The 27,577-nt window shown below is 33.6% G+C and overlaps 1 protein-coding gene across 3 annotated transcripts in view; it reads left to right on the top strand.

Annotated features, from left to right (window-relative positions):
- PAPS3 (poly(A) polymerase 3) overlaps nucleotides 1–19,092 on the top strand; it is a 48,004-nt gene extending 28,912 nt beyond the window's left edge. For 2 of the 3 annotated variants that reach the window (XM_089798002.1, XM_089798003.1), the window contains exons 8-11: nucleotides 17,465–17,527; nucleotides 17,637–17,936; nucleotides 18,046–18,228; nucleotides 18,334–19,092. In XM_089798002.1, coding sequence (XP_089654128.1) covers nucleotides 17,465–17,527; nucleotides 17,637–17,936; nucleotides 18,046–18,228; nucleotides 18,334–18,711 — 924 coding nt within the window. In that variant the 3' untranslated portion in view covers nucleotides 18,712–19,092. The remainder of the gene's footprint in view (nucleotides 1–17,464; nucleotides 17,528–17,636; nucleotides 17,937–18,045; nucleotides 18,229–18,333) is intronic. The other variant, XM_089798004.1, reaches the window with a different exon arrangement.
- The last annotated feature ends 8,485 nt before the right edge of the window (nucleotides 19,093–27,577 follow it).

Raw genomic sequence — 27,577 nt, 5'->3', positions numbered from 1 at the left:
CCCTTTCTATCTACCATTTTCATATATATTCCATAAGTTTGTTGGTCTCCAGGAATACAATATACTGCCCATAATTTTGTTCTGTCTCTAGTGATATAAAATATTATACTTTTAGTAGTTTAAATATAGATGATATGGTTAGAATATAATGTTGGTAGTTATGTGTTGTCAATTTCCTTAATGCTAAATTGACACAAAAGAATAGAAAAAACTTCAATAGCTTTCCAACACGTTCCGTGCTGTTTAGGGCTGTTCTGGAAGGATTTATATCCCTCGTCTCCATTTGTTTTGCTTTATTTTTTCAAGCCCCTAATGGTTGCAAAATTTGTATGGCATCCTACGGATATTTCCTCTTTTAGACAGGGTGCATGAGGATGTTAATAATTTGGCGGAAACATCCCCAAGACATTAATTGTTAAAAAGGCACGAAATTTTTTTTTGTAAAATTTGAAAAACAAAAGGGGAGCACATTTTCAGACGCATTTTTTTCATCATCATTGATAATATTCAAAATTTCAAACAATCAAATATTCATGTTAATATTTTCCCACTTCAACTTGTATTTGTATGCTTACATAATAACATAAATGTTAAGTTTATAATCTAAGTTGCAGGGTTTGGTCCCTGCACCCCCAGTACCGGTCTGGTATGCCTGCTGGTCCTGCCTGGGTGCATAATTAAAGTTGATACCATGCTTTAACCAAAGTTGTGATACTAGTTGATAGTAGATACTATGCAATAACCAAAGTTGTTTATATGATACCATGTCATTCTAATCCTAGTTCATGCTTCTAGGCTGTATGTGTGTGTATGATTTTTACATTGTTTTTGTACTAACAAATCAAAAACATCATTTCCAAATTTTTCTGTACGAGCAAATGGGATTCTCAAACCCAAATCCGAACTGGCTACTTAGTTTATAATGGTCAGTGGCAAGTGCTGAATTTTGCGTATCTGTTAATGCTTTCTGAATTTTATTTTTGGTTCCAATTTTGCTAATTCTTTCACTAATTTTTGATTTGCTATGCCTTAGCATGATCTTGCATCAATTTGAGTTGATGAGAAGGATGGAAATCCTAAACTTTAAGGATTTCCACTGTCCTTAGCGCTAAGGATTTCCACCGAACATGACTTTGACAGTTATCCTTAAGCAAATTACCATTTTCCTTCTCTTCATCGTTTATCTCATTGCATTGATTAGTTTGCTACTGTAATAAGGACCCCTCACAATCAATCAATGCAAACTAATTAAAACACCACACACCACAAAAGGACACCAAAACCCTCACACAAACCCCAGACAAGTATTACTACTTCCTAGCAAGCCAAAATTGCTCAAATTCGCCCTTGGACTTGGAGACTTGAAAATGTTGCCAACTAAAACGACCTAAGACAATGGCTCCTACTTGCTAAAGAAAAAGAGGGGGTCACCATTTACAATGGGGTGATGGTGTGAAAACCACACAACACATTTGTTGCGTGTCAAGATTTTCAATTGCATGTGAGCTTTTCCAGTTGCATGTCAAGATTTTCAATTGCATGTGAACTTTTCTAGTTGCACGCCAATTTTTTTTTCAGTTTCATGTCATAAATTTTAAGTTGCATGTCAGAAATAATGGTTTCCTTTTGCTCCTCATCCAATGCATGCTAGTAGAAGTGGTTCTATGCATTGAGTGGGTTTGAACCGCATAGGTAAAATACAAGTAGTTGTTTTGGACATCACTTGGAAGGGATTGGAAGCAATCCAATGGAAACAGAAATGTAAGAAACAGAAAATGAATTTGCTGCCACTAAAATTGCTAAATGGTATAACAAATGTCAAAAGAGGAAGAGTCTTCTCACATTTCAGGAATATTGAAATTTGTTAAGGTTGACTATTCCTGTGAATGAGGAAGTTATCATAATTTTTGATAAATATTTGAGTGAACTCTAGGAGGTCGTGGCTACTGAATTTTTACATGAGAAAAAGAAACAAAGAGATGAATTTTGAATCCGAATCAAAATCAGAGTCAAAAGAAGGGCAAGTTCAAAGGAGGATTTAATTCTAAGCATGACGAATCATGTATTGAAAACATGCCAGAAATTGAAATGATTGAGAAATAAGTAGCTACAGCCAGTAGGAACATTCTTGAAAGGTAAAAACTCAGGAAGTCACCATTGAAGAAAGGATGGAGAAGAAAGAGGAAGCTTTTACTTGCAGTTTACAGCCTACAAATGATGGTGGAAAAGAAAAAATTCAGTCATCATGCCTAGAAGTTTGGACTTCTAGGTAAACATGTGGAAACTCTAAGGAAGATAAAGCCATGTTCACATGTTCACTCCAACCACAGGAGGATATGAACAAGCAAGAAGCAGCAATTACAACATCAAGTGAGGGATGCATGGGTCTTCATGGCAGCCACAAGGTGGAGGAAGATGCTTCCACGGAGTTTGCAAACTCTACTCAGATTGATCTCTTACATGGGGATGCAGATTCCACTTATATTCCTTTGCTTGAGACAGCTGTACTATTCATTGGTAAAAAAAGAACTTTGTTATAATGTGTGGTCATGTGGTGAGATAGATTTCACTTGTCTCATTCATATGCTTGCAATGGAGGATTGCTTGTTGAATTCATATGAAGCATTTTGCTTTAGAGAGCTGATTGCAGGGACTAGAAGATAGACTAACCATAGGATTTTACAATATGATAATGTTTGGTTCGTCTTGATGATTTCACCATGGTTTTGGTTGGAGGCAAAGAGCACATTGGAAATGCAAGTTTGGAATTCTAAGGCAGCATAGGACTTTGAGCACTAGAGGCTAGATCTTGTTGAAGATAGCAAAGACACTTCAAGAGATCTAATTTAGATTTATTTAATGCAATCAGCAGTCAACTGTTAACATATGAGCCATGCATTGAGGAAAGTCAAGTATGGGTTGATAAACACATGATAGAAATTGAAATTGTTGTTTGTCCCCATCAGATCTCATGACAGCAAGTAAAAAAGAGCATGAGGTAAATGATCCAATCCATAGTTATGCTAATGATAGCTTGGTGGTATATGAGTTGGATGGGAAAAGTATTGAGAAAGAAGCTATAAACCAGTCAGAATATTTGTTCTGGAAGTCACACTAATTGGAAGGTCAATCATTCATGGTGGAAGATGTGAAAGAAGAGTTTGTAGCTTCAAGCAATATGCATGGCATGACAGCCCATGGAGAGATTATTGATGAACACAATTCTGATTTTTTAGTTTGAACAGCAGTTCTTTGTCGTCAAAAAAACCTTGCAGTGAGGTCATTCATGAGAAGTTTGATAAGTATTCTGATAAAGAACATGAAATTGACATGTATAGTGATAAATTGGATTCTAAGGGCAATGATATTAATGCATCTACTAGTATGGTTGTTGCTTTTCATATTGGCACCACTCCTACACATGTTGAAAACTTTGAAGTTGGCATACAAGGCTGGGAACAAAAGCTGTTAGTGTGGAAAGACTTGCATGATCATTGGGTAGTGTTTAATGATTCTGAAGAATGCATGGAAGAGAAGCCCAAAATTTTTGGTTTTGACAGCTGTAGTTTATCCCGCGAGATTGTAGCCTTGACAGATAGATTTAGCAAAGAAGAGGAGTCCATCAGCATTGACACCCAGGGTACAAAGACTTGAGCATGGAATTTACAATGACAGGGTGCTTGTGACAATTGAAGATACATGAAGGTATGACAGTGATTGTGAGTCTTCTAATTGTAGTGATGCAGCCCGTCTTTCTAAAGATTATGCAGCCGTTGGCAAAGATGAAATCAATAATATGCAACCTATAAGTGATGGTACACAATGTACAAGCACGAGCCGTGATGATGTGAATGATACAATCTATCAGAAGTCCGATGTTATGTACTTTGGAGTGGCTGATATAAAACATTGCCAAAGGTTGAATGAAGTTCAGTTATGTAGAGCTAACCAAGCAAAGAAGCTTGTTGGCCAAGCAAGACAAATCGAAGAGCAATGCAATCAGTTAGATCATACAAGTGAACAAAGGGAACTGGATCTTAGATCTTTATTTCTTGCAAGGGAAGAAATGGACCGCAAAGGTGTCTTGAAGAAGTATAACTTTGATTCTTTGAGCTTGATCAGCAATTCTCTCTCATCTTGTAAGTCAAACTTTGAACTTTGGTTTGAGACCATTCAAGATGGAATGTGTGGTTGCATACATGGTGGACCAGCCACTAAAAGCCTGTCTTTGTTGAGAGATAGAAACATCTTCCATTCATCAGTGGACTTGTCACCTCTCATATGAAAGGGAAGTGACATACTTATTGATTGGAGATTTAGTCTTTTTAGATATTACATTGAACTATGAGGATCAAAATGTAAGGGATGTTGTTGGTTGCATGACTAATCAAAACCTAAGATAACGATTTGTCCCTAGATTAGGTGGATTCGAAGGCGAATATGTTTGGATCTCGGATTCATTCGGATTCCCCATGGATTCTGGCTAGAAGCGAGCCATAGGCCTCTAGATGCACCTCAAAGTTGGCTTTGAGACGCATCGGGAGGCTTGCGGATGGCTTCCGGCTAGAATCCACAGGGAATCTAGATGCAGCCAAAGGAATCCACAAGCCCAATGCTTAGAAAACTAATAAAAAATGGCCAAACTTAAGTTATTTTTATATGCACATATTCGAATAATATTTCAGCATTTGGAGATGATGATGAAAATTTGGATTCTCTTGCGAATCCTTATGATTCAAGCTCTGATGCATACTAGTTGATTGAATCTTCAATCATGAACTAAGTTTTTATTTTGTTGAAATCTTGAACATGACCTTTTGGAACTTATTGTCTAAGACTAAACTCTAACTTTGAACAAGCACATATTGATATATCATATGAATTTTGAAATATCTTCAATTTTGATAAAGGGTGAAGTATCATAGTCATACTATCAAATGATTTGTTTTTGTTTATTTCTTGCATTTCTTTGCATATATATATATATATATATATATATATATATATATATATATATATATATATATGCTTCTTGCATCTAACTTATTGTCTAAGACTAAACTCTAACTTTGAACAAGCACATATTGATATATCATATGAATTTTGAAATATCTTCAATTTTGATAAAGGGTGAAGTATCATAGTCATACTATCAAATGATTTGTTTTTGTTTATTTCTTGCATTTCTTTGCATATATATATATATATGCTTCTTGCATTTGCATCTGATTTATTTTCCCCGCATCCCGTATCCGCTTCCGTAATCTACTCCCAAATCGGCATCTGAATTGCTAACTTAGATCAAAACCATTACTTAGGAACCTTTAATGAAGGCACACTAATTCATAAAAATATAGATATAGTTACAACACCTGTTTGGAGGTCTTGGAGAAATATTCAACCCACTTTCCTTGCTGAAGATTGGCTCATTCATGAATTCCTAACAGTGTTGGTTGTTGGTGGTAATTGTGGAATAAGTTCGCAGTTGGTTAGATGATGTAGAGGTTTGCAACAACATAATAAGCATTGACATGATTGATGAATATGACAGTGTGATATCGGCATCAAAATAAGATAATTATAATTAAAATATAGACAAATAAGAAATAAATAAAAGAATAATAATATAATATTAGTTATAATATTGAATAATATATTAATATTAAATATTATTATATTAAATGATAAAATATAACATTTAAATTAATAATCATAATATATAAAGTAATATATTATGCATAATATTAATCTATATTATTAATATAATTAATATAATATATACTTTATTAATATAATTATATTATTAAATATAAAATAATTATTATTTATGAAAAGACAACTTTTAGAGAAGAAAGCTATATATATATATAGGATATCAACATTGAGAAAGGATCATTTAGAAACTTTGCTGGTACATCAAAATCTTGAAATGGGGTTTGGGTTCGTTAGTACAAAAACACACACACACACACACACACACACACACACACACACGTATGAAGGCTAGAAAAATGAATTAAGATTAGAATGACACATAGTATCATAAAACCAACAAAAACACTATAAACTTGTAATCTTAACATCATATCTATTAGCAATACTAAAATATTAAAATAATATTGAGTTCAAGTGTCATTGATTAGACTTTGAACGATTAGAACTTTATGCTAAGTTAAATTCATTTAATGGATTATCTAAATCTTCATCTTCTTTTTCATCAAAGGCATTAGTTGGTTGACAAACATTGTCAATGTTATTGGGATCAACTGACATTCCTTCTTTTTGAGTTGTCCAACGCTTATTACTTTTTCACTGTACAAAGAGCTTGTTTGTTTGTAATTAACATCCTACTTGAAAAATGTTATATAAGTAGCTTGCAACTGCTTTACCTATATAAGATAATGTTTAATGTTTCAAATATGATTTATCATTGTACAAAGCTTCCAATTATTCGAACAGGGGCCATTATCAACAATTGGATATGCAAATTTCAGTGGAAGAAATCTTGAGGGCTAGTTTAATTTGATGTAATAAACATTTGAACTTAAGAAAACTTTGTTTGTAATGCAAAAAATCTTTATTCGAATTCTGTAATAATTGTTTTCTGCACTAAATTATAGAATCTTCCCAATGGAACTGTACCTGGTTAGCACTTGGTCTACCTCGGTATGCCCTAATTGGACCTAGGTTTGACCCGAAGGAACCAATCTTGGGTTCAAATTTAAGTAGAACCCACAAGGAAACTGGGACTAGGACCAAGAACCAGTTCGAAGGGCCAAGGGGAGAATTGGGTAACTAAGTTCAGAAATAGGGAAAACGAGGAGATAATAGGAAATAAATCTGCAAGAAGCTTAATAGAAAATTATTTAACTAAAGTCCCAGTAGGGGATGTTATAATTGGTATCAAAGCTGGTTATCTTGTCAGCCTGTAGGGGTAAAAAAGTTTCCAGAAATAAAATTATTTGGAAGTTTTCCATATTATCAGTTGTCTTATTATTAACAGACTACGTAAAGATGGAGGAGAAATAACTCAAGTGTTTTAGAAAACTAAGTTGTTTTGGTGTGTATACTGCTTGAATTTTTTTGTAAGGAGAAGATATATTCTGGTGATGGAAAGTATGAGCTTGGATATCTGAAGGAACTTATAGCTTAAATTTCGTACCAGACTAAACAAGAAGCCAAATGTGTTGTAAGTTTATGTTTGACACAGGACATAGCATAACACTATTGGCTGAATTGATATTCATTTTCCAGCGGAAGTAGTAAGGGTGTGTTATCCAATCATTAATACAGATATCAAATAAGAGATTGATGTTTGGGCTGCCATAATGTTTGAAGTTCATCAAGACATGGTTGTTTCTGTATTGCCAAATGATTGAAGACAATAGAGATTACAATCAGCACATGCTATTTTCTGATTAGAGGAATATAATAAAAGTTGATGGTATTGGTGCCTATATATCCCCAGACTGAGCTGCTATGATACAGCTATGATTGATAATTTCTGCACGAGCAATACACAATCATCTAGTATAGGAAATATTAACAGAGACTTATTATTTTTATTATCGAGTGGCGAAATATATATGCCCTCTGTATTGGTTGGATTTGTTGGATTATTTGGAGCGGCATTTATTGAAGTTCATAATCCTCTTTCTTTTTAACAAATCAAGAAAGTGAAAGATGACGGAGAATTCCCCATAACAGTGAGAGATTTTGTCATTATAGAACTAGTCTGGGAGATTCAGACTTCATGGTCAGGAATTGAGTTATTTTCTGGAGCATTGATTTCCTCATTGTCGTATTATGATTTCTCCTGAGAACCTGGTCATTACAAGGGTATCTTCTTGTAAGAATTCCAAACACATACTACTTCTAATTTGACCTATATATACAACGATACAAGTTATGGAAGCTATGTTGGATGCAGCGAACTTTTCTGAATAACCACTGGCTTGTATATGAAAACATTCTGGACGTATTTTCATTGGAAAAACAATTACTCTTAGTTTTTCTGAAGATTGGACAGATCAATTTATATTCCCAATCTTTACTAAATATCATTCTATTATCAGGAGGCATTTTCGAGGAAAGAAGACTCATTTACAGTTCCTACATATAAGAATGGCAACCCTCGCAGTCGTGTAATATCTCTGTGCCCTGAGGAACAAGCCTTGGTGAGTCTTTGGCATTGGGAATGCAAAAAAACCTGAGCAGCATAGTGAGTGAACTATTACTGTTGTCAGTTGTAACTAGTGTATTTGCGTGGAGTGTAGACAAATCCTGGAAAATCATCAGGAGTTGCCTGTTTCTATTCTAACAGCCTCTTCTTCTATTGCTGTATTTGGAGTCCTGAATGAAGAATCGTTTCCTTCTCTTGAGTTTTGAGAACGTCTGGCCTAGTGAACAGTTAGGGGGGAAGGATAAAACAGTGCTTCAGAATGAAACTGTGATCAGTTAAGCAGTGGAATGAAATTATTGACTGTAGTGGGAATACCTTTTTAAGTGCCCAGATATAAATACAAACAATATTAAGGGAATGGTTCGAGCAGAAATGCAGCCTCAGGTTTCAGACATCAATGGCCAATGCAGATAATTTTTCTAAATGCTGAGATACGACACTGGATGTGATTTCTCGTTGAAGACATTGTTGTTATGATTAGCTGGAACACATTGTTAAAATAAATACATACAACTATAAGTCGGATCCTTTAAGTGTATGTAAGCAAATTGTTTATCAAAATATATCAGATGTAGAGCAGAAAAGTAACTAAATGAAAGTAGTGTTGCAGCAGATCAAGAGAAGAGTATTGTGAGTGATGAATCAGATTACAACTTATTTAATCTATAGGGATCTTCTCTGTTGAGCACTTGCTTCCTTGGCATAAAGACAGTTGCAAGAAATTGCATATCAATCTGAAATGGCATATATAGACGATATTCCACAGACATCTTGTTACATACAGTGCTCGGAAAGGGTATAAAGAAAATAAGAACAATTCTGCAATCTACGCCTGATACAATCAGACATAAAATACGTTGCCAACACAGAAGGAAGGACATTCTATTGGTAGAATAAGACTTGTGCATCTTCGAGGTAAGTATGTTTAATAATTAGAATCAATTCACTTAAATAATATCCATGCTCAGTTCCATTATAAGTCTAAGCTAGAAGGAATAAGTAGGGATACAATATGGGAAAGGCCTGTATAAATCTATCCAACAGGTTATCTCAAGATGGGTAAAGGGTTAGCGTCCCCAAAAATGCCCGGAGGACATGTCCAAGATGGGTTTAAGGGCTTGGATCCACAAAAACCTTGATAGAGACTGTTGAGTTTGGTGTCAAAGCGACCTATTGCATCTTAGCATTCCTTCGAAGACTAGAGTTATAATCGGAATAGCATGGACTTTTCAACTCATATATAGTGTATTACTAACTTATAAGGGTCTCCTCAGGAGAGAGAACAAGGTGTATTCGGGGAGATGCTAGTGTTAGTCCAGCCAACAAGTTATTTTGAGATGGGTAAGGATCAGCTTCCCCAAAGAATGCCTTGAGGACATGTCCAAGATGGGCTTAAGGGCTTGGATCCACAAAAACCTCGAGGGAAACTGTTGAGTTTGTTACCTAAAACAATCTGTTTACACCCTAAGTGTTCTTCTCGAATAAGAATGATAATAACAGCAAAACAAAACAAGCACCCCACTAAGTAGGTCACCTCGTGTGGATGCGTAAACATGGCCATTGGGGCTGAGGGGGCCAAAATTCCGCTTTTGGAGTTAGTATGGCATCAGCTTGGAGTAATTTATCATGACTCACATTTTCTTTGAAACTTATATATACACATGTACTAATGATCACTTGTGGTTGCAGGATTCTATTGAAGAAGTAAATTTTGTAAATCATCTTGTTAACTCTAGTGAACTGTAAGGCATTAATCAAGACTGCATTTATTATGTGTCTACATCGTGTTTTCATGCATTCATGTGTTTGCTTCTTGTTTTCATGCATTTATGTGTCTACTTTCTGTTAAATCTATAACTTTCAATCATGCTGGTCTGAGTACAGATCATACTGATCTGATCTTGCATTAAATAGGTCTAAAGTTATTGTATTATCCTCTTAGGATATCGACGCCTATCATGGAATACTAGTTTGAAGATTTACTAATCACCAAGGTTACCAGGAGATTGGGGTACTTGGAGACCTTGGAGATTGGTACTGGTACTGGTACGACTAATTTTCAAAAATAGGAGACGGGGGTACTTGGAGACGTTAATTGTTGTTTAATAAAGAAATAATTATACATCATTGACAAGTCTTTCTAGAGGCAATTAAGCAAATTGATTGGAAAACTATAGTGGCTATCATTATAATTACCAACATATATGATATAAGTAATAACAAATTTTTAAGAGGTGATGATAGAGGATAAGATTTAGGAGTTTTATGATGCCTTATGCTCAATATTTTTGGTGGGAGACATCAATTGTTGGTTGGGGGACTTTGGAGATGGCAACCAAAACCTCGTGCATCCAAACATTTTTGGGGACGTCTCCGGTACCTAGAGACGTGTCTCCGGTACTGGGGGTCTCCGAGACGCGTCTCCAGGTGTAGGAGACGGGTCTCCTGGTAACCATGCTAATCACCCTTGGTTAGTTTAGATTCTAAACTAATATTTGCATGAAAAGTCACCGACTTCAAGAAGATGATTCAAAGGAGACTTTGGAATGGACACGTCCTTTGTAAGGACATGCCCCTTGATCTATATATTTAATAAGGGTGTGGTTGAAGTCTAAGGATACACAAGAAACAATAAAGTCTGCTTCTTAATCAATACTACCCTAAGACGACTTGCAGAAGTGAAAAACATTTCCAGATTTATATTTCTTAATGCTTGCTGAAGATTATCTATAGAAAGCATTAAGAAGGTATAATCTAAAGTTTGATTCAAATCAGAATTTTGCAGAAACTTTACATGGTATTAGAGCTTTGGTAGTTGAACCTAGGCTTTGCAAATTATTTAATCAGACTTGATATATATATCTAGCATCATTCTCCTATCTTCAATGGCATACACAATCAGACCCGAGGATAGGTTTGATGGGAAAGAACACTTTGATGCTTGGAAATTCAGAATCATGATGATTCTTGAAGAAAATGATGTAAAACAATTTGTTGATTTAGCATCCAGAAAACTTATTGTTGAACCTCATAAAACTATCTGGAGTAAAGGAAATAGAAAAGCTATTCAGATCATTTTAGATGGAATGAAAAATGATATTGTACCCATGCTAACAAAACATCAAACAACATTTGATATGATGAATGCATTATTAAATGCATGAGGTTAACAATGCAACTAGTTTTGTTGCACTAAAAAGACAACTAAATCACATACAAATAAAGAAGGGATAATCGATGAATTCCTACTTCCTAAGGGTTGCCAGCCTAAGAGATGATCTTGCAAGTATAGGAACCATCATTAATGACACGAAACTAATACTAATGACTATAGATGGATTACTAGATTCATGGGAAACATTTGCACAAGGAGTATGTGCCAGAGATAATCTTCCTGACTTCAATAGACTTAAGGGAGATTGCCTTCAGGAAGAATCCAGAAAACTTGAGAAAGGAGGAAAAATGAAAACAAAAGATGAAGAACTTCATGTTCTTAATACAAATTCCTATAAAGACAAGAAGAAGCATTTTAAGAAGAAAAGGGGTATTCAAAAGAATGACAAACCTAAGAAAGATCTATCCAAAATAAAATGCTTCAGATGCGAAAAGTTTGGACACTATAGATCTAATTGCCCTGAGAATTCTAAACAAGTGAACTATACAAACGTTACTCAAGAAGAAGATAACTATGATCCTTAGAATCGTGTATTGTATTCGACACTATCGAATGAAGTCTCAAGTAAAGCTTGGGTGATTGATAGTGGATCATCTTGACATATTACAGGATACAAAGAAGCACTAGATTCTATATCAGAAAAAGTTAATGGTAAAGTCACCATTTGTGATAATTCAGCACATTCCGTTAGAGGAATTGGAAATTGCATCTTGAAACTAAAGTTGGGTAGTTCTCTTCTTCTCAAAGGGCTACTCTATGTACTAGGAATAAAAAGGAATCTAATCTCGGTCACAACACTTGAAGATGGACATAATGTTGCATTCATGGATGGTAAAGTCATAACTTGGGCTAAGAACTCCTCATTTAAGAAAGCAAAATTGATTGGTCAAATAAAAGGGTATATGTATGAATTAAATTCAAAACCTAGTCAACCTATTCAAGCCTTAATTCGTGAAGCTACTGATATAAACAAAATATGGCACAGAAGGTTAGGACATCAAAATTTTAAAACCTTATCAACTATGGAGAGCCCTAAGTTCTAAGATTTAGCATTCAAAAGAGCCCTAAGCTTTGAAGTACCCTCTCCTTTACCTAGTGTGAAAGAAATACTGAAACTGAGTCTTAGAGGGAGAATGTTGAAGAAATTGAAGATGAAATTCAATCAGAGAATTGTAATTGGTATGGTTGAATTGTAATTCATTTGTATTCTTTAAATTATTAATAAAATAATTTTATTGTCAGGCTATTGACTGTTATGGGCTCTACCATTTGTATTCATTATTTTAGAGGTGATGATCTCTGAGATAATGAACACTTGTATGAACGACATTATGAGAGATGACGATCTCTTAGATAATGTGTTAAACAATAGAGTTCTACTGTAAGATTTAAATGAGTTCAAGACCATATTGTGAAGTGGACATTACTATGTTCATAAATCACAATTTTAATAAGGGAAGAATTTTATTATTCTCTAGAGTTTATCCTATGTTCTGATAGATCTTAAACTCAGGATCATGTTGTGAAATAGGAATACCAGTACCTTTGAGTCACAACTTGGATAAATGAAGAATTTAATTATTCTCCAGATTTATCCTATATATTGTATTCTTTGCAATACTGTTATCACTAGTATCAGTGATGTCATATCATAGGTTTAGTAATATGACATTGTTTCATGTGTTCAATGATACCACATGCTAAGAAAATTCAGATAGATATAGAGTATCAATCCTTGCTTGTTCATCTTAATTGATGTTACTAGATATGATATCTCTCAATATGATTATCAAGTTAAGAGGGAGTGTTAAATCTATAACTTTCAATCATGCTGGTCTGAGTACAGATCATACTGATCCAATCTTGCATTTAATTGGTCTGAAGTTATTTTATTATCCTCTTAGGATATCAGCGCCTATCATGGAATACTAGTTTGAAGACTTACTAATCACCCTTGGTTAGTTTAGATTCTAAACTAATATTTGCATGAAAAGTCGCCGACTTCAAGAAGATGATTCAAAGGAGACTTTGGAAGGGACATGTCCTTTGTAAGGACATGCCCCTTGATCTATATATTTAATAAGGGTGTGGTTGAAGTCTAAGGACACACAAGAAACAATGAAGTCTGCTCCTTAATCAATATTACTCTAAGACGACTTGCAAAAGTGAAAAATGTTTTCAGATTTATATCTCTCAATTCATTCAAGACTGAACATTGAAGATTATCTACAACAAGCATTAAGACGGCAAAATCTAAAGTTCGATTCAAATCAGAATTTTGCAGAAACTTTACGCTTTGTGTATGCTTTTTGTTTTCATGCATTATGATGTTAACTCCCTATATCCCTTACATCTTCTTGCATCCAATTATATGCTTTGTATGATGGTTCTACAAAAAGGTTACATATAATTGATGTTTTCTTGAGGACAAGTACAATGTGAGAGGGGAGGATTGTGATATCCAAGTCAAAATAGGATCCATATAATTAAACCATAGATAAATAAGAAATAAATAAAATAATAAAATAGTATTAATTATATTATTGCATAATACTTTGATTATAAATATGAGAATTAAATATTATTATATTAAACGATAAAAGATAATATTTAGATTAATAATCATAATATATAAAGTAAATATATTATGCATAATATTAATCTATATTATTAATATAACTAATGTAATATATATATATTATTAATATTATTAATGTAATATATATTAATAATATAATTATATTATTAAATATAAAATAATAATTATTTAAGAAAAGGCACGACTTTAGAGAAGAAAACTAGATATATATAATAGTAACATTGAGAAAGGATCATTTAGGAATTAGAAAAATAAGGAGAATATAGGGAAATAATTTAATAAAAATGCAAGAAGCTTAATAGAAAATTATTTAACTGAAGTCCCAGCAGGGGACATTACATGTATGGTGCATTTCTTCATTGGTATTCAGGATATAAAGAAGAGACATAGGCTTTTTAGATATTACATTGGGCTATGAGGATCAAAATGTAAGGGACACCATTGGTTGCATTGCTAATCAAAACCATTACTTAGCAACCTTTTATGAAGGCACACTAATTCGTAAAAATATAGATATAGTTACAATACCTGTTTGGAGGTCTTGGAGAAATATTCTCCTTGCTGAAGATTGTCTCATTCATGAATCCTAACAGTGTTTTGTTGGTAGTAATTGTGAAATAAGTGTCCAGTTGGTTAGATGATGTAGAGGTTCACAACAACACAATAAGTATTGACATGATGGATGAATATGACAGTGCAAAGATTTGGGATCCTGGAGTTGACATGTGTGGTGCATTTCTTCAGTGGTATTCAAGAAATAAAGGAGAGACTTATATCATTGGCATTCAAAATGTAAAGGTTGAGCGTGAAGTTTACAAGGAAAAGGTGCTTGTCTCAATTGAATATTTGCCACCAAGAACTGGGTTTAGACATTTTGGAGCAGCGGGTATAACTCAGTCCAAAATGATGAATGATAATTGGCTAGAAGGGCAAGGCAAGACAAGTTAAGAAAAGTTATTGGCTCAACAAGTCAAGATCAATCAACTTGTTTGTGATGTTCACCATTCATTTGACGATGTGAGACATGAGTTGCTCAATTCAGAATTTCCAGTTGAGGTATATGATTGTTCTCATGATGGTTTGTTTTGGCAGACAACATATATTTTGGTCAAATTTGGGTGACTTAATGAGCTACTTCCTTACCTTGTACACCAGGTTTCTATGGTGCGTGGTTTCATTTGAGACACTTCTACATTAGGATTATGATCACGTGCTTCATGGTTTTGGGTCTTATCATGTTTACATTAGGAATTAAATGGTGTACTTAATCCTAATCAAATTTGATTCTTGTGATTGCTTGGGGCTAGCAATCTTGGGGTGGAAAGGCTCGTAATGTCCCCGATATGGAGCCAAGGAATTAATGATTGAATAATCAAAACATTAGCCCAAAAAGAAAAAATCGAGTTACAAACTATTTAATTATTCATTATGACTTAAGTTCCTATTTTTTAGTTGTTGATATGACCACTTAAAGTTGCAAATGATTTTACAAGGCGATATATTCTTGAAAGGATATTTCAGAATAATTAATGGTAATCTTAATGCCCAAGTCAAGTTGCCTAAAATGAAGGATTATGTGAGGAGATCACAGCTTTTTGAGAAAGAGGATAAATTACAAGGAGTTTGATGGGAGAAAAGAATTCATGCCAAGATTATGATTTTTTTGTTGTCTCTCTCTACAATTTGTGTGTCTGGTATGGGATGAAACCCCTGCAGCAGCAGCTGTTATGGATGCAACCCCAACACAAAATATTGATTGATGATTATTTTATCAGCACAACAAGTTGAGAAACAGTAGCAGCAAGCAATGAATATAGCCGTTTTGAAAGCAGTCAAGGGTTTCCCCCAGCAATCTGTAAGTACACATGGCTCATCTGATCTGGTCCTTTATGCCAACCTATGGTATTGTAATCACAGAATTAATAAAGGAATTAAAGCCTGTAAAGAGCAATGTACATGTAGCCACCTGGTAACTTCAGACAATTCTTGAAGCTCAATAGTTCAGGTTTAATGAGCACAGTGATCTAGTATGCTTTTTGTTGCAACTCCAAATTCGGTGATCAGAGTTAGATGGTGATTTCTTTCAAAACATTTCTAGTAGTCTGATGTAAACAAAGTTCATTTTGAATAAAGGGAAACTCAAAGATACTGGTATGAGGCTTGAATTTTCCTATAATTTGTGTGTTTGAATCAGTTTGTAATTATTCCATGAAAAATCTTATATTTCTCCGAAGGACTGCTAGTCAGGATGTTTCAGGTGCACAAGCTAACGGTATAATATATGTTTTGGTAACTCAAAGAGACCCTTAAATTGGATAAGCCTAAAAAAGAATGTCTCTGAAACTTGCTTCTGCGACAAAAAAAGTCTAAATCTATGTCCAAAAATTTAATTCTGCAATGATTCAAAGCTTGGTCTGTGGTAATAAATGTAGTCTTCTAAATCATGATCCTTATATCAGTGGGGCATAAACCGCCAAGGGAAGTGGCTGGCTTTCTTATTAATATGATGGCTGATTAATTGTGGATGTGCATGTTTGCTTGCTTGGCCTCCCTCACCACTTTTGTGGCTAAAAACTATATTTTTCCCACTGTCTAGAAGCTTATAAAAATATCCTTTTACCCTCAAGTTGGATGTGCCTAAAATATGTCTTTGAATTGCATCTCTGACTTAAAAGTCCTATGTACATAGAAGTAGTTATTTCAAATAGGTTCCATCATCATTATTGCAATGGGTGTGATCCCCTCATAACATAATGGTTGATTGGTAGTGAATGAGTATGTTTGCTTGCATAGTCTCATCTAACTTCTGTGATTGCAAAATGTTTTAAAAAATCTTGTTAATTTTTTTTGCTTTCCCATAAGTCGGATACACTGAGGAGTGGTTTGTAGTAGTTTCTGTGATTAGAAAATTCTCTTATCTACATTCAAAACATTTATCCATCATAATTTCAAGGCTTTGTCTGTAGCACCAAATATAATCCAATTTACTATCATCATGCCACAATAGTGGCCCACCTACTGATATAATGGTTAATTCATCGCAGAGTTTATTTTGGTGCTCTTCTCTTAAGTGGCTAAAGAATTCTACTCTCCTCTTCTTAAGTGGCTAAAGAATTCTTAAAAAGTCTTCTTCACACAAGCTATAAAAAAATTGTCTTTCCTCTCTAATTGGACATCCTTAAAATGTGTATCAGAATTGGTTTTACCACTAAAATGCCTCAAAAAAATATGAGGTGTATTTTAAAAAATATATTTGCCACATTCAAGGGAATAAGTAATAGCTATATTTCTCTACTATTACCAGTATATCGGATGTTTCAAGAAAGTATGAATAATCATAGCACAGAATACATGTGTCATATAGCTATATATTGTTTCATACAGTCTCTTCCTGTTCAGCTGTATAAAAAAATGAGTCTGTTCAATATCTTCCTCTCTAGTGTGGTTATGCATTCACAGCTATGCGACAACTTAATGTTTGTTTTCTTTTATATCATTGGTTTTGCAGACCTTCCGTTCAACCCTGCGATGTATTAAGTTTTGGGCTAAGAGGAGAGGAGTATATTCACATGTATGATGCAATTCAGATGTTCTGATGAATTTTATTTTATAATATTCATAATCCATGAAAATTTAAGTCAGTTTTTATTTATTAATTGTATTTTGTAATTGTTTTATAGACTTTTGGGTTTCTTGGAGGAGTACACTATGCTGTTCTAGTCGCGCGTGTTTGCCAGATGTTTCCACATTGCTCTGTCAGTATGTTGGTGTCCAGGTTTTTTGGGATCTATGCATATTGGCCATGGCCAAATCCAGTGACATTGGTTAATGTCCGATGTGAACAGTCAGATATTGATCGGCATCATCAAATGCCAATTATTGTACCAGTGCACCCCTATGCCTGCTGCAGTTACAATGTAACAAGAAGCACATTTTCCAAGCTCAAGTCAGAATTTTTGCGTGGCTGGGTTACAACCAGGGTGGGCCTTTTCTTACAAGTCAATTAAAATTTGCTTGCTGATAATTTAAAAAAGAGCTCTTCATTATTGTATGTTTGTGTGTAACTTTTTTTTTCTAATTGTCCTGCAGAACATTGAAACAAATTGGGGATCTTTACCAAAGAGCGTTGACTGGGAGTGTCTTTTTGAACCGTTTCCTTTTCTCTCCAGCTACGAGTATTTTGTTCAAATATGCCTAACAGCTTCAGATGTGGATGACTTGCGAAGTTGGAGGGGCTGGGCTGAATCACGCTTCCGCCATCTTCTTTTGAAGGTCAGCACATTGTATTCTTTACCTTTTAAAAGTTGCATACTGTTTGCATCATGTCTTGTTGATTTTAAGAATACTAGTCCATAAATTGTTCCCGTTGGCATGCAGTTTGAAAAATTTGCAGCATATTGTGATCCAAGTCCAACTCCGTATTTTGATGAAAATGTAAGGGAGCCTCATTGCTATTTTTTCTGGGGTTTGATATTCAAGAGAAATCTTTGTGTGGATATGGCTGCTTTGGAGGAAGAGTTCAGGATGTATCTCAGCAATGGGTATGAAGGTCGACCTGGATGCGATGTTTATTTGACCTTACTCAATCGTTTTCAGTTACCACCTTTTGCTTCGAAATTGTTGGAACATAGACAGCACTCACAACCATACTGGACCAATGAAAACTATAACCAATACCATGGAACTCCTGTATATTTGCAATATGTACCACACTATTTTCTTAATTATGCAGCTCCAAATCACACTGCAAGTTAGAAAACTGAAATTTGTAGCTGATGGGCTTGAGTAATTAAATCTCAGAGCTGGCGTAATTTGATTTCAAAAGCTGTTTAAGTGAATACAGAGAAATTCGGCATGCACATAGGAGTGAATATAACACAATATAATTTGTAGTCCAATCAAATCTTGTAATCGGAATTGTAAATGTCAGTCAAATGAGACAGTAATGCTCGGTTTCTTATTTTAAAGTAAACTGAAGCTTTTTTGGAGAGTTGTATAGGGAAAGATAGAGTGTTCTACAAGCTTCTGAGATTTATACAGTTTGTACTTGCAATTGACGATGTACTTTTAAGATGTGTCAATTTTTTTGATGTGCTTATATAAAATATAGTCACATTCATGTGCTTTATATATAAATGTTGTATATTTATATATTTTCATACATGATACTATTCATGTATGAACAGAGAGATGCATGTATATACTATATAGTATATATACCCATACATATATTTACATCAATCAACACAAACTTATATTATATAAAAATAAATAAACATTAGGTATATGTATGTATATATGGATGTGTATGTAGATGGACATACATACACATATGTATACCTAAATATCTATATATGCACACATATAAAATGTATATAAAGACGTGTGTTCATAAATGAACATGTGTGGGTACATGTACATGAACATCTTTTTTAAAATGTTAGAACAGCACCACATTTTCATGTGTATATATGTTTGCATGTCAATATACACATGCACACTAGTGGATAGTGAAACGAATTGCAAATAGCAGTTTGTTCAGATCCTGCCACAACACAGATCTTCTCTTTCAAGGTATTGGATTTTTATATTCTAAAATTTGACATGAAATGAAATAATGTTTTTACCAAATTTTCTTGCATTTCTGAGCGAATTCTTCAATAGATTGAAGCGAATGGTGATTTTATACTTCCCAATACTGATGGCATAGAACATTCTAATTTCTCTTGCGAAGTTCTTAGAATAGATTGTTGAAATTTTGTATGTACCCCTTGCGTTCGCCTTAACTGAACATATTTCATTACCAGACAAATTTGAGATCACCTGCACATATAATTCTATAATCTCAAATCGAGGGATTCTTTTATATTTAGGACTTTTCCCAAATTTGAGCTAATTTTTTTCTAGTTCTTGTAGTTATTGTGAATCGGATTGCTTAGAAATAGTAAATCAGGAACTTGCAGATAAATTGAAAAATATTCTATAATCTCAGATTGGGGGATTCTATCATTCGTAGAATTGTTTTTTCAAATTTAACTCAATTTTATTTCTAGATTTTACTTGTCATTGTGAATCCAATTACTTAGAAATAGTGAATTAGGAACTTGCAGATAAACTGAGAAATATTGCCTCTGTGGTTGAAGAATGATCAAATCATATATACTATTGAATAAATTAATGACATTTGAAAGATATTGGAGGTCAAATATCATAGTAACATGGGGACAAGCACCCCCCTTTTGCCCCATGTCCCGGAGACGGGGACTTGAGAACCCTGTATCCCCATCTCCAGCGGGACCATCAGATTCTGCGACCTCCGCTGAGGATAAGGAGATGTCCTGGTGTTGACTATTTGCTGATTTGACTATTAATGTTTAATGTTTGATGTTTGAATTCAATTAAATGTTCAAGAATAAACACTTTTTCATTTTTATATCTTATAATGCAATACATATTTTCATAATGAGCATTTTAAGTACCATATGTATAAGTATATACAACCCACCCTTGTGCTCCGCTATCGTCCCCTACCGTTCCCAAATTAAGGCCCCTTTGTCTTCTTGACTTCAAAACTTGTCCCCTCATTCCGCTGCCCCCCGTCCCCAAGGGTGGTGTAACTATGTAAAATATGGAGTAGAAAATTTGAAAGCATATTTTAGAATGTTAAATGAGAAATGGTAACTTTTGACAACATAGTGAAGTGGCAAATAACTAGGAAAGTTAACAAGTGAAAGACAAATGAATGGGGGAGCAGCATTCTTGGAAATAAAAATATTCACCCCTCATCATGAGCTTTGGATATTCATAGTATTTTGAGGGTTTATTTCCATTTTCCTCATCCACTCACCAGATATTTAACTATTTGTTTTGTTCATAAAAGGCTGTCAAACCCGTGGAGGGGGGCTTATGAACAAGATGATTTAGGGTTTTTGGGTGGATTAAGGACAAGAAAATATTACCTTGTGTTGAAGGTTCAGATTTTGTATTCTTTTTGCATTTTGGTGAGGGTTTTCTAGTAGATTGTAAGTGTAGTTTTGTTTTTAATATTTTTATTTAAAATATTTACGTCATCAAAACCCATTTTATCATTGAGATCATGTTGACATGATGGTGATGTATGACAAGATTGAATGAGCTAGATTGGTTTGATCAATATTCCTATATGTGAAGTGATTTGTGAAAGAACATCTATCGAAAAATTAGAGGAAGTGAAGATTTGGATATAGGTCACAATGTGAAGAACAATTAACTGACATAGTATACTTGTATAGATTCTGTAAACTAGTAAGGTTTATGATGTCTATTGAAAAGTCAAAGTGGTTAGGTACGATTGAGCTGACACCAAGACACAAAATTCAATGGTCTAGTGTTTGCTCATGAAATTTGAATGGTTTTTGAGGTTGACTAAGGACAACATGTTTAGGGTTATTCCATTGCATTAAGAGTAGTATGAAAGTGATTGAAAGATCTATGCACAGTAAGAGTTGGTGTGGTTTTTGGTATTATGGATGCAATCAAGTGTGTTAGAAGCAATCAAGTGTAGTGTAGTGCCTACCCCTAGTTCACATTTCTATTATCATTGCTGAACTCTTTTAGGCTAGTTTTTATGTTTAAGATTAGTAGTAGTGTTTCGAGATTATCAGATATTGTTTTAGATTCAGTTAATTATATGATGAGATTACTTTGTACTTTGTATTTCATGTATGCATGATGATTATTACAGTGCTTATAGTTATTAATGATGATTAGTTAGATGGTTTATTATCATATGTGTTTTCTTATGGATACTTACCCCATATTTGCATGTGTATGGTGTGCGTGTTTGATTTCTTTATGTATGGCGTTTCTGATGTGGTCAAGGAAGGGAGTCGTAGTCACTTGCTCGTCGGGATTTACACGATGCACCACTTCCTGCCATTGCCTGTTTAACTTAGAATATTGTGTTTGTACATGCGTGAATTTTATGCAAGTTGCAGGTACTAAGTATCGACTTTCCTGAATTGTCAGGATGAGCGTACCCTATCGCATTATCTCAATTGTAAGAGGGGAAATAAATTCTCAAGTCCAAATCTTAAACCTTTAAGCCATTGTCCTAATTGAAAATTATGACAAGTATCTGAATCGAGTACCTTCCGAATGCGTCAGATAACGATAATTCGTGATTATAACCCTTTAGTTTGATTTTGTATGTGTTTTCTTTGATGGGTTTTCGTATGTTGTTTTATGAGTCCTTGGTGAATTTTCTATTAATTAAGTCTAATTCAAAGATTAAATTAATGATTTAATTTAATAAAAAATTATTATGATATTTTAATATTTAACTATATTTAATGAATTGAGAAATTAATTAAATAAAAAGAATTAAATTTGGAGATGAAAGTTATACGGATAAATTTAGAACATGATAATATTTATTTAATTTAACAATAATATATTTAGAGTTCATTTTTAAATTAAATGCTAAATATTATTATTATTTAAGTTAATAAATATTATATCAATTAAACATTCGAAAATAAATTAAAAGTGAAAAATATATTAAATTATTAAAAAGTTTAAAGTTCACATAATGAGTGCATGAGATTTAAAAGTAATAAATTAATTAAAAAGAAGTCAAGTGGAAATTGAATAAAGTTATTTAATAATTCATAAATGTGCATGGAAAAGATAAAGGAAAGATAAATAAAAGTTAATTTGGAGTTTGAGTCTGGCGAGCATAGAGTTCTCTTGGGTGAACGCACAATGGGAACTCTTTATCACAATTGGAGGGTTCATTTTTGGGGGAGAAGAATTTGGACGTGAATTTTGGAAGCATATTTCGGAAGGGAAATTTTGAGAAATTTTTTAGAGAGATGATCTTGGATAGAAGCGATTTCTCTCGCAAATCTTGTGTTTTTAGCATTAGAGTCCAAGTAGATTCTTATGTTTTGAATTACACATTTAATTACGTTATTTATATAAGTTTGTCTTCTTCGTGTCTTTTGCGTGTGCTAGTTTCAGAATGTTTTAAGTTGAAAATCCCTTGTATGCAAATATTTGTTCTTGATTGAGAAATGTCTGTGCATGGATCTAGTTGGATACTTCAATGAGTTTACTTTAGAGAGTTATATTTTATTAGACATAAGATTGAATAATAAATCAAGCAAATACGAAAATCTATTGAATATTGAAATCAGGTTTTGGGTAGAATGAAAACAAATTTTATTGTTTAGAATTTACTGATTAATCCAGATTTTCATACCAATTTTGTATTAGAATGTTTTTTTTAAAATAATATGTTTTATTTAAAAAGAGGAATTAGATTAGAAGTTTAAATTTTATTAAAAATAAAATAAAATATATTTATATAATTTGAAAAGATTGTTTCAAAATTCTTACTAAACAATAACATTTTTAAACAAAAATTAATTCTAATTAAACAAACAATTTTTTTTTTAAAATAAAAAATATATTTTATGTGGGGAGGGTTTTTACCCACCCCTCTACTTACCTTCTTGGTCGGCGGTCCTCACGCGTGCCTTGACTGCGTGAATCGCAGTGTACTGCGATGGGGGTTTGTTTTAAAAAAATGTAATAAAAAAAATAAAAATTTACCCCCCACTACCTCTTAACTCTGGCGGTGTCCATTTCCTACACTGCGCAATCCCAGTGTACCTGTGTACCTGCGATGCGAAGATTGGGAGCCGCACGACTTACGGTAGCTGTAACTGTTCGGCTTGCAGCGATTTTTAAATCGCATTGGTGTTTGGTTTATATATATATATACATAATTTTAATATTATAAAGTTTTTAACAATATTTTTTATTTAATAATATATTTATTAATTAATATTAATATATGTTATTGAATATATGTTAGATGTTATTTAATATATATTAAATGCTAATCAGTTTTAATTTATTAAATGTTAATTTTATTAAATTTAAATTGTATTTAATTTAAATAGTTAATTATTGATATTATTAAATTTAAATTTTTATTAATTTAAATTATTAATTATTAATATTGTTAATAAAATTTATTAATATTTATTAATAATTAATTAAATAATATCAATATAGTTTTATATTTAAAATTGGTAATTAACCTAATTAAATTTAGTCTAATTCAGGTTAATTAATAAAGAATGTTATAAAATGAAGTTTTAATTTATTTAGTTATTATTTAATAACTTAAATAAATTATTATCTTTGATTATTTTAGAAAATTTACTTTAATCAAGTAGGAGTAATTGCACAAAATATAATTAAAAATAAGAATGGGGTGATTCGTAAGGGGTAACTATGAACTTCATCTACTTAAACCATACATCAAATTGGAAACTGAAATTTTGCATTAACCCAACAGTGTGTTTTCAAGATCAATTTCAACTATGATACCTACAGTAAAAATTAAACCTTTGTGTTTTCAAAACATAATGTACTAAGAAAGCTACTTGGTTGGTGTTCTGTATTTTATGATTTGGGGTTTGACCTAGTTTGACTAATCTTAGGTTGTTACCAGAGGCTTGGGGTTTCTGTGAATGTGATGTTATGGTGATTTGTTCTCAATCTTTTTGAACCGAACCATGGTAATGTGATGGTATGCTCTATGATATGATTGTATTTATTGATTGTTATTGCGTTCTAGTCTTCTTGTGTGAAGCTGAGGTATATGTATACGATATGTCTGACTTAACCATTTGTGAGTCCTCAATCAGTTATACTTGGGTTACTTTCCAGTCGCCTTGATGGGATTGAAGTGTTTGCTTTGATCTTGATGATGTCATGTTGTGACATGTTTTACTTGACCATGTTGGAGTCTTCGATTAGTATTATTTTGGGATACTTTCCAGTTGCTCGTTGAGAACCGATGGATATTGTGATTTATCTTTGATGTTTTACAGTTGCTCGTAGAGAACTATTGTGATTATTATGATTATCTTTTGATGCTTTCCAGTTTCTCGTGGAGAACTGATGTGATTATTGTGGATTACCTTTTGATGCTTTTCAGTCGCTTGTATAGGGCTGAGGTGATTTTACTATGATTCTTTGATTTGTGCTTTTATGAGCCTAGGGTAGGTTATCTACTTGTAGTGTTGGGAAGTGGCTTGCAATGAGAGTTGGGGCCTAAATGGCTGCCAGGGTAACTCATTGCAAGTTATTTTAATAAGTGAAAACATTACACTAAATGGGGATTAAAATGAACCTAGTAAGATAATTGTATGTTCTTGCCCATGCTTCGAGTGCTAGTACAGACTGGGATGAGAGTAGAGAGAACACTTGGTTACGACCTTGCATTCCGTAGTATGCTTTGTCAGTACGAGAGGATACTAGTGGCCGCATAGGGATTACTAGGGACCCTAGAGTCCTAAGCTAACTACTAGGGTAACTTCTACATGATTCATGCGATGACACTTGCTCGCTTACATAGTAGGTTTCCTACGTGTCTTTGTGTGCCTCTAAGTCTAGATGTCTATCTATGTGTTGGAACCTTTGAGTTAGTATACTTTTAGGATTTCTTGGACTGAGAGAGTATTTGTGTTATGTGATTTGATATCCTGTTTGAGACTTGAGACTCTCTTCAGCACGGTGGGAGTGGGCCATTTAGGTTCCACGTGGTAAGGTGGTAGTGCTTTTTACTCTTACCATGGAGATCCATCCGTAGTCACTGTGGCTAGAGCTTCCTGGGATGCTTGTTTATCATGATTAGGTGATGTTATTTACTGATGAATTTTCTGATATTGATGATTAGCATGTGATAGGTGATGTTATTTGCTTGTAGGATCATCTTATGCTGTATTCTTGTATGTTAGATTTCCTTATAATTGTGTTGTAGTATGTTTAGTAGTGATGTCCCTATTACTATAGTACCAATGATCTTATCGGTGACTTGGGATGTTATGCACGGGGGATGGCTAGGGCCCACGATGGTCTAATGATGCTATTGACGGTTGTGAGGAACCACACACTTAGATATATTTTTATGATGGATAGTTATATTTCATGATGGATGTTTATTTCTTTTATGATGGATGGATGTATCATGTATGGTAGATGGTTTCATTTATATTATTGTACTTTGTATCATGGATTCGAGTAGGATGATGTATCTTTATTTCTACATATATATATTCTTTTAGCCTTTCATACCCTATGACATGTACAGTGGATGATTGAGCATTCCAAATTTCATTTGCCAAGAGGCATTCAGAACAAATGTATATTATGGACTTTGGACTTTCTGTTATTCTTTTATATGGATGTGGTAGTTGTTAGAGTTAGTATTAGTTTGAATTTAAACATGACTCAATGTCATGGGATCCTCAAGAAATGTAACCTGTTATGTATGCTGTAGTTGATTGTATGTTATTACTTCCGCTACTATTTGTTTGATGTGCATGTTATACTTTCTTACTTTAAAAAAAATTGTTTGGAAAACTTAGTAAAACTTTCGGTCATTTCTTTTGGGTCCCTTGGCAGGTGTTACATGCAGAGCAATGGTTAGAGCTTATTGGATTTATCATGCATGCAACTCTTAGATCATCCAACACTTGTTGATTTTAGTAGGTTGACAAGAGAAATCCCCTAGTAGGGTCACTCTTAACTAGGTATGTAGGATCCTAACAAGTCCAAAGATCAAAATCTTCTAATAAGGCGACTCTCAAAAGTTCTTCTAAAATCCTTTAATTGGGTAGATCCTGTTATATCTTATTGTAAGCTCCTAATAGGGAAAAATACCCTGAACAAGGTGGATGTCGTACCCCTAACAAGACAATTTATGACTACAGTAGTGAGATATTGTGGGTACTAATTACCACCATGGTTTTGACCAAGGGTTTCCACAAGAAAAATGCATGCGTGGATGTTTTTTTTACTTTGCTTCTATATGGAAGTATTGGTGATATTATCTAAATTTTTGTTTATACTCATTCAACCCCCCTGGTTCCCCCTTTAGTTTCTCCTAGCATTAACAATCACATATTGCGATTTTGGTTAGGTTTCAACATAAATGATGTATACTATAGAACAACCCCTTTGAGGAGTATTTTGGGCATCTTTGTAATCTAAGTTGTAGAAGTTTATCAGAAGCCACTAAGCTGCAATAAATTTTGGACCTGTATTTTCATGCATATTTATAATATGAACTCTTTTAAGAAGTTTGGTGAACTTTGCGTAAAACAATGTTGTTTGATAGTGCCTGTCAACACCATATTTTTCTTTCAAATCTAAAATTAAAGTTGTAGATGTTTTTGTTGCTATGCGAAATCATTTTATGACGGTAAATAAATGTTTTTGATTACAACAAAATATGTTTTGAAGGAACTCGAAACCCTTCACAAGAAGGCCTTTAATAGATGAAACTTGAAAGCCCTCAACAAAGAACGGTTTATAGACCATGATGAGGGTTTTGAATATAGGTTCCCACAATTTAGAACCAATATTTCATGAAAATATCAGTATGCAAGCAATAACAACATTGATGGAACTTTAGCCCTCACAATAAGCTGCATAATTAGGACTACACGCAACCTCAAGCCAAAGTCACCACTAGAGAAATTCCAGCCCAACCATCCCCAACAATGAAAACTCAACATTTATTTTTAGTACCACCTTTGTGGGAGCCCTGGGAAATCAAAAG

The sequence above is a fragment of the Cupressus sempervirens genome, chromosome 8, assembly GCF_028749045.1.
Source record: "Cupressus sempervirens isolate cs-2001-9-10 chromosome 8, ASM2874904v1, whole genome shotgun sequence".
Lineage (NCBI taxonomy): Eukaryota > Viridiplantae > Streptophyta > Pinopsida > Cupressales > Cupressaceae > Cupressus > Cupressus sempervirens.
The sequence above is the reverse complement of the archived record's forward strand: the minus strand, read 5'-3'. Positions and strand labels throughout refer to the sequence as shown.